The 13,175-nt window shown below is 43.4% G+C and overlaps 1 protein-coding gene across 1 annotated transcript in view; it reads left to right on the top strand.

Moving 5' to 3' along the window:
• The first annotated feature begins 1,642 nt into the window (after positions 1-1,642).
• shank1 (SH3 and multiple ankyrin repeat domains 1) overlaps positions 1,643-13,175 on the top strand; it is a 73,958-nt gene continuing 62,425 nt past the window's right edge. Inside the window, 1 exon segment of the mRNA XM_051074003.1 lies at positions 1,643-1,727. Coding sequence (XP_050929960.1) covers positions 1,704-1,727 — 24 coding nt within the window. The 5' untranslated portion in view covers positions 1,643-1,703.

Here is a 13,175-nt window from a genome sequence, read left to right as displayed (position 1 = left end):
AATGCCAAAACATAAATGTGCCCATCCTGTAATATATGTGATTATGAAATGGGCCTCTCTGCAGAATGAGTACTTTTGGTACCTTGAGTATATTCTGAATGCATCATTTTAAGTATTTCTGCACTGTGGTATTGTTACTTCTAATTCAGTAGAGGATCTGAGTGCTTGTGCTGCCACTGTTAAATAGATGTCAAGAAGAAATGTTAATGTTTTAGCTGTTTTTGTACGTTATTCGTCCACCAAATCAGAAGAATAAATGACTTTCTTTAAATAAGCTAGAATCAAATTTCCAGTTTCCTCCTGCTCCAACTCACTGACCTGGTTCATTTCAAAAGCTTGGGGCAGACGTTCATCCTCCTGGTTTCGTGCTCAGCCTTTTACCTTCCTCTCTACCTGTACTTTCATCCCACCCAAGCAGCATTTGTGTTCTTCTTCCCCCTTTTTTTCCTCCTCCCCTCCCTTCCCCTCTCCTCTCCTCTTAAAGCATATGACCCACTTCTGCTTTTCTTTCTAGCTCTCAGTAGCAGCCGAGCAGTTAATTCTGATGCCAAGTATAACAGTTTTCTCATAATGAGGACGGAAAGAGAGAGAGATTATCCGTTATAGCAGTAAGGGAATGGGTGTCTTGGAGATGTTTCAGTTAAAGGGGCAGGGGGAAAAGGGGGGAGGAAAAACACTGACAAATATTAATATTAAAACCTGAATATAGAAATGTATTCTAGTTAGATTCATTCATCTGACAATTCAACAGCGATTTGTTTGTTTGCAGCAAATTATCAAAACATCTCTACAGTTTGATTTCATTTTAAACTGCTAGAAAAAGTACTCATATCCTTTACTGAAGCAAAAACACTCCATTACAGTAAAAGTACTGCAGGAAAAAATGACATTAATTATGACATTATAGTTTTATATTTCTAAGTGTTACTTTATATAGTTTAATAGTTTAATCCAGTGGTTCCTAACCTTGTGTTGGAGCTCCTTCACATGGACACAAGTTAAATATGAGATGATTGATGAGGAGTTTTCTCTAATCTTTGCTGCTGTTTGTTAAACCACTGATTTCATCTTTAAAAGTGTGTATTATGTAAAATTGTAAAATTACTCTTAAAAGTAACTAGTTTCTACAAATCTCAAATAAACTTGTCAGTGGGCGATTTGAGGTCTAAAATAATCTACTTTGGTGCTGCAAAGATGTCGTACAGCGCCAGGATCACTCATTTTCTCACCTGTTTACCTGCGTCGTTGCGTACGTGTGGGTGGGTGGAGTCAACATGGCGGCTCTTTGATTGTGTCAGCAAACCGGACCGGAAGCTGATTCCCTGAAGCCTCTACAGGTAAAAAGATAATTGATTGTAGTTCATTTATCGTCAAACAGCATCCGACCGACAGCTGCTGTCGCTGCGTTAAACAGCTGCCGTCCACCAGGATGGAGACTGGTTAGTTTCATTTAGCTAACTAGCTAACATGAACTCCATCCATGTCAGACTGATGAACTTTAAACCAAAGTTACTCCAGTCGGTGTAAAGGGTTGAAGTGCATGCTGAGACGAGATACTCCTCTATATTTTATTTTTCTTCAGAGTATCCAGTAACATTTGCATAAATATCAACTGATCTTTATTTTCTACACTGACACAGAAAAAAACTTTGTGAACGGGGAAAACAGGACAAGGACGAGGAGACAGAGAGAAAAAGAAGGTGATGAAGAAGAGAGAGGAAGAGCAGGTAGGATATGATGCTTATATGTTTTGTACTCTTTAAGGTGCATTTCTGTAATTCAAATGATAATATTATTAAATTATTTTAATAGATAGAGCAGTAGAAGAAGAGATGAAGTGATGTTGAAAAATAACTTCACTCCCAGTCTGTAGTGGAGTAAAAACTACGTGTCTCTCTGAAATGTAGCAGAGTACAAGTGTTAAATACCACAAAATGGAAGTATAAAGTATAAATCCTGAGTAAATGTACTTTTTCTGTTTTCAGTATGGTCTCCTCTGTGCAGTTCCCAGTTCTACAAAATACAGTGGAATTCCATTTTGTGCCACATTAAATATTTTCCAGTCATTTTACCACTGATAGGTTTCCACATTTTAATTATTTATTGAGACGTCACTTCACCCGCTCTTCATCTTACTCTTGTGTACATCATAATTCCATTAAGCCCTGACTGCATGCATGTATGTAGCCACATGACTCCATGTTCCCCATGTTCAGGACTCTGGGGATTATAATCTGTCATGGGATATGAGTGTTGCACAGCAACAGTAGTCTTGTGAAATGGCTGACTGTGTTGGGTTGCTGTTGGATTTTTGGATGAGTGTGGAGCGCCTGAACCTCCATCACCGTCGGCGGCGAGGAAACGCAAACTGTCTGTAGCCCTGAGAAACAGACTCGGGATGGGAACAGAGGGGAGGAGAGAGGTGTACTGGCATTGCACATTATTTCCCAGGTGACAGGTGGCAGAGTCTCCAAATGACTGGCTACTGGCTGCGATGTCAGTGCATTAGTGTAAATTATGACTGTTACAAAACCCTGTGTGTCTGACAGAGGGGGCTGAATAAATATGTCAGCTGCACAAGCAGGGATATTGCTCTTATCATTATTATGGCTATCTTTCTTTATTAAGTCTGACTGTCTGCTATTAAGGCGACTCCCCCGTCTCCTTGTACAAGCTGCAGTCGCGTGTGCTGTTATGATGAAGCACAGCGATCCTTTTTAGCTTACTGCTGCTGCTTACTTACTCTCATCCAATTAATACTGTTGGTTCAGCCTGAGTCTAATGAACAAAACCTGTTAAACACACCTTCCTCTGCTACATATAGACCCAATCAGTCAAAGGGGTAGTGCTGGCAGATGCAGGCCGAGCAATCAATGCAAACCTAATTTAAAGAAACCAATAGATCAGATGGTGTAATACTTTGAATATTGTGTGAGGAAAGTTACCTCTGCATGAGTCACTGGCTGAGTGAAGAGGTGGGCAGCCCCCGCTGTGTGAGGGCTCATTTCATTCACATCCGTTTCTAAATGCACAGGTTGGAGCTAATGGATGTGATGTTGATGAGAGAGAATACAGTGACGGACGGTGATAGTTGTAGTTGTTAATGTCACTCTCAAGAGCTGAGACGTCCGGGTTTGCCTGTCAGTGTAACCTTTGAGTTGACTGCCATGCCTGAGACGAGATACCATGACTTGGCATTTGCTTCACTGCGGTATTATGTTTGTACGCATACATTTAGCCCAGGTACGGGATGGTAGATACAGTAAAAATAAAAGGAGATGATAGCAACTATTTTCATGATCTATTCATAATTTTTAAAGCAAAAATGACACAAATTTGAAAGTTCCAGCATTTAGATTTTAATATTTCTGCTGTTTTTCTTTGTGTGACATTTTAGTGAATGTGTTTTTAACTGATGGACGGGTAAAATAACACGTTAGATCAGAAGGCCTTGGGCTCTTGAACACTGCGATAGACATGAGTCACTTGTTTCTGGTGTTTCATAGGATTAACTGATAATAGGAATAATTATAAATTAAAGGAAAATAATAAGCTGCAGCAGTAATAGTATCAGCTCACTGAATTAGAGCTTGTGCAAATTTATTGGACTGAAAGGCAGTGTTTCAACATGACAGCATTTTTGTCAGGAAAATGAAAAACATAACAAAAACAAATAAAACAGCACCATAGTATTAGATTTAGTGGATCCCCAACTCCCCTGAGAGGTGAGAGGAATCCATAAACAGGAAAATGTTATGAGATGACCTGCAAGATCAAATAGATCAGCACAGTCCTCGAAAATATTTCAGGAGAATAAAAATCAACCCAGCAAAATGCCAAACAAGTTAGGATGTAGTGAGAATAAGAGGAGCAAGGCTGATTGAGATTCTCACTGATACCTCGGAGACACAGTGTGTTGAGGAGCCGTTTTTCATGATCTGTGTGAAACAGTCTGACGCAGGAGAGCTTGTCCTCTTTGAATCATCGCTGGATTCTGAAGCGGTGATATTTTGTCAGTATTTGACATGCAGCCTGGCGCCCGTCAACATCAGCTGCAACCAGACAGTTTTCCAGCTGGGGAGTTTCTCCAGCAGATGTTTTTTTTGTTGGTGGAAGTTCTGGGATTTTGCTTGAATATCCACACGAGCTTCGTGCCTAACGGAGTGTCAGGGAGGCAGCACGAGCTTTATATCGATCACCCTTAGCAACAAGACAGATCTGACTGCTGAGGAACATCTGTTTCTCTCTGTGATCATTGTTATTATACACAACCGTCATGACCCCCTCCCCTCTCCCCCCTCCTTCCTCCCCCTCCTCCTCATTCCCAACTATTAAAGGGGTGTTAGCTCATCAAAGCCTGTGAGGCGAGTTTGACATGCTTCACTCACCGCTGATTGGCATAATGGAGTTGATTTCTACATGCTATTCAATTCAGCTCGTCAGTGGAAGGCTCCTTCTCCACCCACAGTCCTCTCCTCCCTCACCCACCTCTATGTATGGTAATAAGCATTGCAGCAGTGGCTTCCTCCATCCTCTTATACACATCTCTTTCATTCCTAATTCATATTTCAGTGTGTGAGAGAGAATACACATGTTGGCTGCACCGCTGCAGATCGCGCTGCTCTGTATCTTTGATATGGATGTAATCGTTGGATTATGGAGGGAATACATTAAAAATGGGAAATTTTGCTCTAATTGATGTGTGTGCTTTTTGTTGATGATGTTGCGTGGTAATTATTGGTTAATCTTTTATGCGTTTGTGTGTGTGTCTCGGCTCTGTTGGGTGGATCCCACTGTGTTCTGTGAGAAGGAAAAAAGGAACAGATTCTTTTCACAGCTAAGAGTCTAACTCCAAAACATCAAAGACACAGAGAGAAAGAGAGGGAGGGAGGGAGGGAGGGGTATGCCCTGTATCCGGGTAATGATGGAGGAGAGAGAGATGGAGGGAGGAGGAGGAGGGGAGGGGGGGCAAAAGGGAGAGAGAAAGAGAGAGAGAGAGAGGTGTATGGGGTGGGGGAGAGAGAAACCAACCAACCAGTAGGAGGAGAGAGAGAGAGAGAGAAAGAGAGAGGGGCACTCTGAACATGCTGAGGGGAGGGAGGAGGGGAGGATAGAGAGCGAGGGATGGGGAGATTGCCGGACCGAGCGGATAGAAGTGTTACTACAGAGCTGCTGCTGCTGGAGGACGGGCTGGGAGCCGAGGATAATGCTCCATCCCTCAGAGTACAGCGGCACGCCGGACACCTTGTAATTTCTTGTGGCGGCGGCGGCGGCAGCTGTGGAGGAGGAGGAGGGTCTTCATTGTTGCAGCAGTGATTGTCTTTTCTTTTTTCTTTTTTGTTTTTTTTTTTCTTTCACCACAGTCTTCTTCTTCATCTTCCTGCTCGCCCCTCCTCACTCCCTATTCCTCCTGCAACTGGCAACCACTGGGCTCCCCCCTCCTCTCTTTTTCTACTTCTGTCCCCTTTTTCCAGAGGAGGGATTTCTGTATTTCATCAGGGATTGTAGAAGACAGTAAGAATGTTTTCTGTCTTTTCCGCTTTTCTTTCTTCTCTTCTCTCAAGGAGACATTGCATGGAGATGGAGGAGGAGGGGGAGGGTGGGGTGAGGGTGCATGGCAGAGCAGAGCAGAGTACAATTTAATGTTTGTGGAGGGATAGTGGTGGAGTCAGAGGGGTGTGTATGTATGTGTGTGTGCAGCAGGGGGTGGTGGGTGGTGGGGTTTGCATGTTCAAGTTTACTGCATCGACGTGAAACATGAATTCCTCTGTCACATGGCGGTCTGTGCATGCAATACCCTGCTTTTAAATGAAGATAAGCAGCAGTTGCACAAAATAAACACCTGAAATGAAAATCAAATGAATCGAGAAAAGCAAGAGAGCCCCTGAGAGGATCTGCTGAGGGATGCACAGACACAGGGAAGGCAAACCGAGCAGTGTTTGGTGGTGGATTACTCCTTGATGCCAGCAGATGAATACACTATCCCAGCTTTACAGGGAGGCAGGAGGAGAGAGATAAAGTGGGAGAATTAAAGGAGGAGTAGTGGAGGGACACAGATTTTAAAAACAGATAGGTACATGTATGAGAGATGCCACTTGTCAGTTCTTGGTTTTATCAGTCTGTCAAACTGATAATCCCTCCCACATACATTTGCATGCATGCCAAGGATTTGCTAATGATCTGGTGCACAGAGCAGCTCACTGCTCAGTGTTCACATTAAAAGGATAACCAGTGTGTAAAGTCACCCAGTAAATCACACTTCGGCTGCCCTGACATATGGACTGTAGCGTATAGAGGCAGAGTATGCATGGGTGAACATGGACACAGATGTGCCTCCACATTAAAAATGTGCGAAATGATTCACTCAGGAGATATACAGTAGTAGGTGTTTTGCCATGCATTAAACAGCAGATGGATTTGATAGTGGGATGTTCAAACTGCTGTCCTCTCACTTGAGTGGCTACCTCTACAAGAAAAGGGTCACCCTGCCAGCAGGGAACAAGTGTTCAGTCTGCCCCTGTCATTATCTCCACCTGAGTTTAGTCTATCTATAGATGCCTTTGTCTCTATTGAACACAGCCCACAGGAAGGTGATGGCAGGTCACTTTACAGGGCAAACATAATTACACAGATGCTACTTCTGTACAGCAGAGTGTTGCACAGAGCGGCGAGGAGGATTTCAGCACAATGTAGCAGAGCTGAAACTTGTTGGAGGTGTTCAAGCGTGAGAGACGTGGCTGTGTGTTCAGTTTCGCTTCTCCAGAGGTATGGACATCGACATACGGCGACACACATATCGCCCACACACGCAGTCGTAGTAACTCACACATGCACATGCTATTCATGCTCTGTATGTGATGTGTCGCCTCTGGGACGGGGAGGTAGAGGATGGCAGAGCGGATCATCAGAGAAGACAGCCGTCGTTACACACCACGAACGAAAATCTGTAACCGTGAGAACTTTGAAGGCCGCCGTCAGAGCGTTAATGGTGGATTTGAAGAAGCGTAGAGTCTGTATTGATGTATAAAAGCAAAGTGCTTTTGTCAATGCGCAGTGAACAGATACATGACTCAGTCTTTGCTTTGAGTGGTGCTCTAAGTTCAAACATACTCATCACATACTGATGTCAAGTTAGCTACACGCTAACTCTGCTGCCAGCTCTCCATAGGTCAGCTTCAGTGGCGCTTCACTTCCTCATATAGAGAAATGAGTATGAATCAGCCACACACATTTTATTAAAGCAGTGTCACGTTTATCTGCAGCTTCTAAGGCAGATTTAAGGCTGATAGAGGATGAAGCTGTGAGGGTCCAACCTATTACTATTCAAGATGTTACAATACGTCCTTTGGCATAACCTTTGAGAACTTTCTGGTCTTTGTTTTTAACATAAATTTGACTAATTAATAAGCTAATCATCAGAGAAATTGCACTGCTTTGTGACAGAGTTCGAGGCTAGCCTCTGCTCCACTAGCTTCACTGACTCTGTGCATCTCCTCATTCAACATCTCATCGATGTCGAATCGTTACAAATGTCAGTGGGATATTGAACAAGATTTTCTTACGTCTTGAACAGCACAAAGAAAATTCTGGTGTCTGTTTGGGCGTAGTTATCGCTGCCTTGTTTTTGTTGATGGTTAGCTGCAGGCTAACCACTACTGAAGTGCTTCTCCCACATCAGTAGCATTTTGCAAGCACATAAGACATATTTTTGACCAGATATCCAAATCATTTCTACTCTCTGACCTGAAAAACTGATCTGATCCATTTTTTCTTGTAGAAAGTAAGAAACAGGAATTTTAATGACTGAAATCGCTGGAATCCAACACACTCTTGTTATTTACCTCATCAACAGGCAGCCTGTCAGTGAATGAAGCCATTCTTTCACTGTTAAACCAGTATGACACTGAACATCTAGTTGCTGCTGTAGCTGCTCCTGCTGTCGGTCAGATGAATATATATTTTGAGGCCTCTGAATGATGGGAAAGCACAGAAATAGCCTCAGTCAGTGTGAAGTCTGGCAGTTCGGCCCAGAGTCCAGATCTGTTTAGTTCGACTCCCAGGGAGCTCAATTAATTTGGCCTGTGAAAGTCGACTTGATCTGGTTCAACAGGCCGATGCAGCCGCTGCTGAGTGTTGATTAACTGACTGTCATGTTGTTTGTACCTCAGATGTTGTTTGGCACAAAGAGAGTCAAGGTCCAGCAAACAGCCGTGATTTGCCGCCTGAATGGATGAATTAACATTCAGCCCACGTTAGTGGGGAAACACCATTAATTCCTTCCTGGTTGGAAAGTGTTATGGAACGCCACACTTTAGTTCCACTACAGACACAGAGGACACAGCACACAGTTGACATTTCTACCCGTGCAGATCCCTCTTCGGGGATCAGGGGACCAAAATCTGTTCTCGTCACTCATTCAGTTCAACAAAGCTTGACAAAAAGAGGATTTATCAGCACACTAGGGCAGAGCTTACCTGACTCAAAGAAACTTGACGGAGATAAATGTTGATTAATTGGACTTAATTGGATTATTTCAAGCTTCATGTTTATTCAGAATCTTCTTCCACAGGGGTGTGGGAAGGAGACAAAGGGGGTAAATGCTGTGTCTTTTGGGCTGATTATCCCTCTGTTCAGCTGCTGCTGTGCTGACACTTTGTCAGAGCCTTATTTTCTCTGAGGTTTTGCCTCCGTATTATTTTCAGTCTCACTCCTGGTTTATTTGCCCAAATGCAGGGAGTGGAGCTAAACTTTTTCAATATTTGCCACGCTGCTCAGGGGGGGATGTAGTTCATAACTCCAGATTTAGCCATCTCGTTTACTCTCTTACTCCTTCCTCTCTTTTTTTCCTGTCTCACTCATTCCTTCTCCTTCTCTTGCCGGCGGTAAACGACTGATCTGGGACAGACAGGCCTCCCCTGCGCTCTGTCCTACTTCAGCGTTGTCCTCTCTTGTTTCTCCTTATTCCTTTTCCTCTGTCGTTTCCCTCTGTCCACCTATCTCTCAGCAAGTCACTCTGTCTCACTCTCTATTAATCATTTCACCGTCTGTGTCTGTTTCATCATACCAGAGTAATGGTTCTGTCTGGTGTTAATAGGCTGTCAGGGTGTTTGGGTGTTTGGGAGACAGAGGCGCCATCATTACCAACAGTACATTTTTCTCTACCTGGTGTGATGCAGCTTGTCTGCCATGAAACACCTCTCCTTTGATCAGAAAGGAGGTGACGATTAGACGTAAGTGTTGCTTCAGAGTTTTTGTGTTAGACAGGGTAGAAACCAGCCATCACTTTTAAAGCCCAGTTTTTATCTCTGATGGAGGCAGCAGCTCATTGATGTGCTGGTTTTTGCTGATAGTCCTGTTGCCTGTTCAGCAGTAGTGGCCATTTTTCTGCTCTTTACAACTGAAACAAATGATGGTTTAATACTGTCTCAACACAAATATACAGTACATATATCTACTGTATTTAGAAGCATGTATGCTAATAGACATTGCAGCAAACAAATGTCTTATTAGCTGCAAACTTTTATGCATTTTTGGGCATTATCCTACTTTATATTGGTCCTACATTTTTCAATAACCAAACTTAAGAGGATCATTGCAAGTATTTGTGTTAAAAAAAGCAAGGTGCTAACATAGCATGCTGACATGCTCTCGACAACAATGCAATGTGTACCACTACACAAAAAGTGCTGATGGGAATGTCATTTGAAGGGGTATTTGTTGAGATTTGTTTGTTGATATTTTGAGCTGATGATGGTACCTGTTAAGGGTTAAGAGATCTTGAATATATGTGGCACATTTACTGGTAATCCACCCAGTAGTTTAAGGTATTTTACTGTGAAATGTCTCAGCTATCAACCATCCAGTGACCACGAATCTCTTCATATTAATCTAGTTGTTGTAGAGATATTGGAGCCTGGACTGGAGTGGTAGAACAAACCTCTTACTCTGAATGTTCAGACGATGCTCTGGTTGTGTGTATCACTGTTTGTGCATATGTGGAAACTGTTCCTATCCTGGCTTTGGTTCCCAGGGGGATACCCCCCTGTTCTCCCCATCACAAACACACTCACACACACTCACACTCACACACTGTATCTCTATCATTTCTCTGTCGAGCTATGTTGCTCCCTCTCCCTTCACAAACACATCACATCTGTCCCGATTGCAAAGACTCCATTCATGGTAATTAGAGAGGAGGATAGTGGAGGGGTGGAGGAGTGGAGGGCTTTGGCCAGACTTCTCCATGCATCATGAATACACTCAGTTTATTAGGGCTAATTGCGCCATTGAGAGGCAGAGGGGGGGCGGAGGGGAGGGGGGGCTGAGTTCTCCCAACATTCACCGCTGCATCATCAAAGTGGGGTTGCTATTTTTAGCAGCAGCAGCAGATGCATGGTGGCGGTGGAGCAGTGCTGGCCTGGGATGATGATCAGAGTGTAGGGTGGGGTATTTGTGTGTGTGTGTGTGTGTTTGTGCATTGAAGGCAGCAGCATAAGCATCAGCCGCAGGATCTAATGCTGCATTCAGGTCCTGTGGGAAAGACAGCAGACATGAACTTCTTGCTTGAAAGCACTGCTTGTTTCTGCTTTCAGGTGGTAAATACGACTTGCAAATTCAAGGAGTGAGTCAGTGATTAGATGCTGTTTTCACTTCTAAAAACACACTGAATGATTTTAAGTGCATCAGCCTTTGTTTTGTTTTTTAACCTGCGAAGGATCATACAGTTGGAGCAGAAAAAAAACTCACATCTGATTCTCGTTTTAACCTCAAACACACAAACACTTCCATGTTGTTTGCTGGAAATCCTAAATTTGCTCTCACAGTTATTCCCATAAGCCTTGAGTGCGGCGTTACAGCCCGATACGATCGTGAGCTGTGTGTTCAAAGAGTATCCGACCACAGCGAGTGTTTCAAGTTCTTTTATCTGTGAGAGGCTTATTTGATTCAGCCAAACGCTGAAATGTGTAAGATCTGTGTAAGCTGTAAGAGGCATTGTGCCATATGTTGAAGTGAAATCGTTTCTGGTTAGCAGGTGATCCTGTTTGGCAGCACAGATTGCTGCATATCACATAATTAATGTTCAGTGTCTGGATTATTTAATGATGTTTCCATCAGCAGTTAAAGACGTCCGTATGTTTAAATACATGTCAGCGAGCCTGTCAGTCCGGTCCTGGACCTTTGTGGTGTTTGCGAGACTTGTGCTGACGCCGCTGTCACTACGTGTTACTCGGCGCTTTGTGAAAACTCCAACTGGTGTCAGGTTTGCTGCTTGTGATTGAAAGGTGTCGAGCTTCATCGCCTTGTTTTCGTCAGAGTGGAACCCTGTCGGCGAAACAGCTGCAGCTGATGCAAAAATGCATTTAGGCTGATTTAACTTTTGCCTCTACACTTTCCAACGCAGTGATTAGCTTTGAGATTAGCAAAACAGTTCATTATTTCCTTTCTCTCTCTCTGCAACCTCTTTAAACAACAGTATTGTACCTCAATTTGTTAGTGTCTAAGCAAGAAAGAAGTTTAATTCAGTTCACCCCCACTGAGCCGCTGCCCTCTGCTTCCATATTACATTACAGTCTTTTTCAAACTGTAACTGATCTGTCATCAAAATGCAATGCGTTATTTTTGGTTTTCATGCTGATTCTCCCTCTCTGCTCGCCTCCTCCTCCACCAATGAACTTCTCGTGGACAGAAGTGTGTGTTGGTGTGTGTCTGTGTGCACCTTATCTCCTTGTTTATGTGTGTCGGTTTGCACCAGAAGTAGGCAGCGGTGGTGGGTGTTTTAAAGTTTATGGGAGATGATGAATCGGCGATGTTCGGGCCAAGGAAGGTTTGGGCGTCTTGGTGCATTAATAATGGAAGCACAGCTGGCGGTATTTATAGTAACAGTGGAAGGGGGCTGTGGCAGCGTGAATGGGAGGTGATATATGAGATACAGTGCATCCTGCCAACTCTCCCTGGACATCAGACAGCGTGAGTTTCTCCGCGGTATGCAGAGCTGGATGTGAGACTGGCTGACAGAGCAGGGGATCTGATGGTTACCTGTTCACAGACACACTCACATCCTCACTCCTACAGCGGGCATAAACGTGCGTGCAATACAACAAACGTCCTCCAATGATTTCTGCAGACGAGTGGTGCTGATTGAGATTGTCAGCTCAAGCTACAGGCTGAGAATGAGTAGACACAAGCTTGAAATGGAAGGATGAACGCATGGATAGAGGGGAAGGGAGATACAGCCCATAGGATCCGTTTGATGTGGAGCCATATTGATTGGCCTACATAGCTCAGATTAAAACAGCTAACATGTGATGGCTTTCCCCCTGACGTAGTTGGAGTTTATGAAGTCTGATTGAATCTGTGGCTCGCAGTCGTCCGGCTCCTCATCTTCTTTTGTTACTTATCTGTCACTTTTCTTCGAGCGAGATAACAAGAAACACGCAGACGAGAGTCGCACATCAAAAGCGGCCGAGTCCCAGTGGATTGTTCAAGTGAAGGACAAGGAGGTGAACCTGTGTTTGAACAAGACAGCAGGGATGTTGGGGAAACAAAGGACGGTGTTATCATGCAGCGGCAGCAGCAACAAGCAGAAATGCCCAGTGACACATTAGTGACAAAGACACATCAGCTTAAAACTCAACTGATTTGAATGTGACAGAGGAGCAGCTGTAGAAGTATTCAAAGTAGAAAATCTAAATATACTTCTATAGTTGAAATCTGTAGATGTAGAGAAGTATTATCAGCTAAATATACCTGAAGAATCAAAAGCAGAAGTACTCAATATGCAGAGAATAGTCCCTTTTATCATGTTGTACATTAAGACCGTAGTTCCCCAGCCTGATGAAGACATGTCTGTGTATTAAACAAGTCAGTCAGTGCAGGGAGAGGTCTGTATCCAGCCAGTTTTTATTTTAAATCAGTTTGTTCTCAGGTGCTCTGTAAAAGGAGCGTCTGAAGCCTGAAAGAAGAAAGACCGAGGCACTTGAATTATGAAAAATAATAATAATATAATACTTGAGACAAAGGGATTCACACAGGAAATAGGCTGGAATATTCAGTTAAAAGAAAATAAGACTCGAAGGATTCAGTTGCAGTCAAAAATGGTCAGAGAAGAGATTTTGTGCACTGATGAATGCATTATATTTAAGAAGTGGGTCACAGGTTTTGCCTGAAAACTCATA

Source organism: Lates calcarifer, linkage group LG11, assembly GCF_001640805.2.
Source record: "Lates calcarifer isolate ASB-BC8 linkage group LG11, TLL_Latcal_v3, whole genome shotgun sequence".
NCBI lineage: Eukaryota > Metazoa > Chordata > Actinopteri > Centropomidae > Lates > Lates calcarifer.
This window is presented reverse-complemented; position numbering and strand designations above follow the sequence as displayed.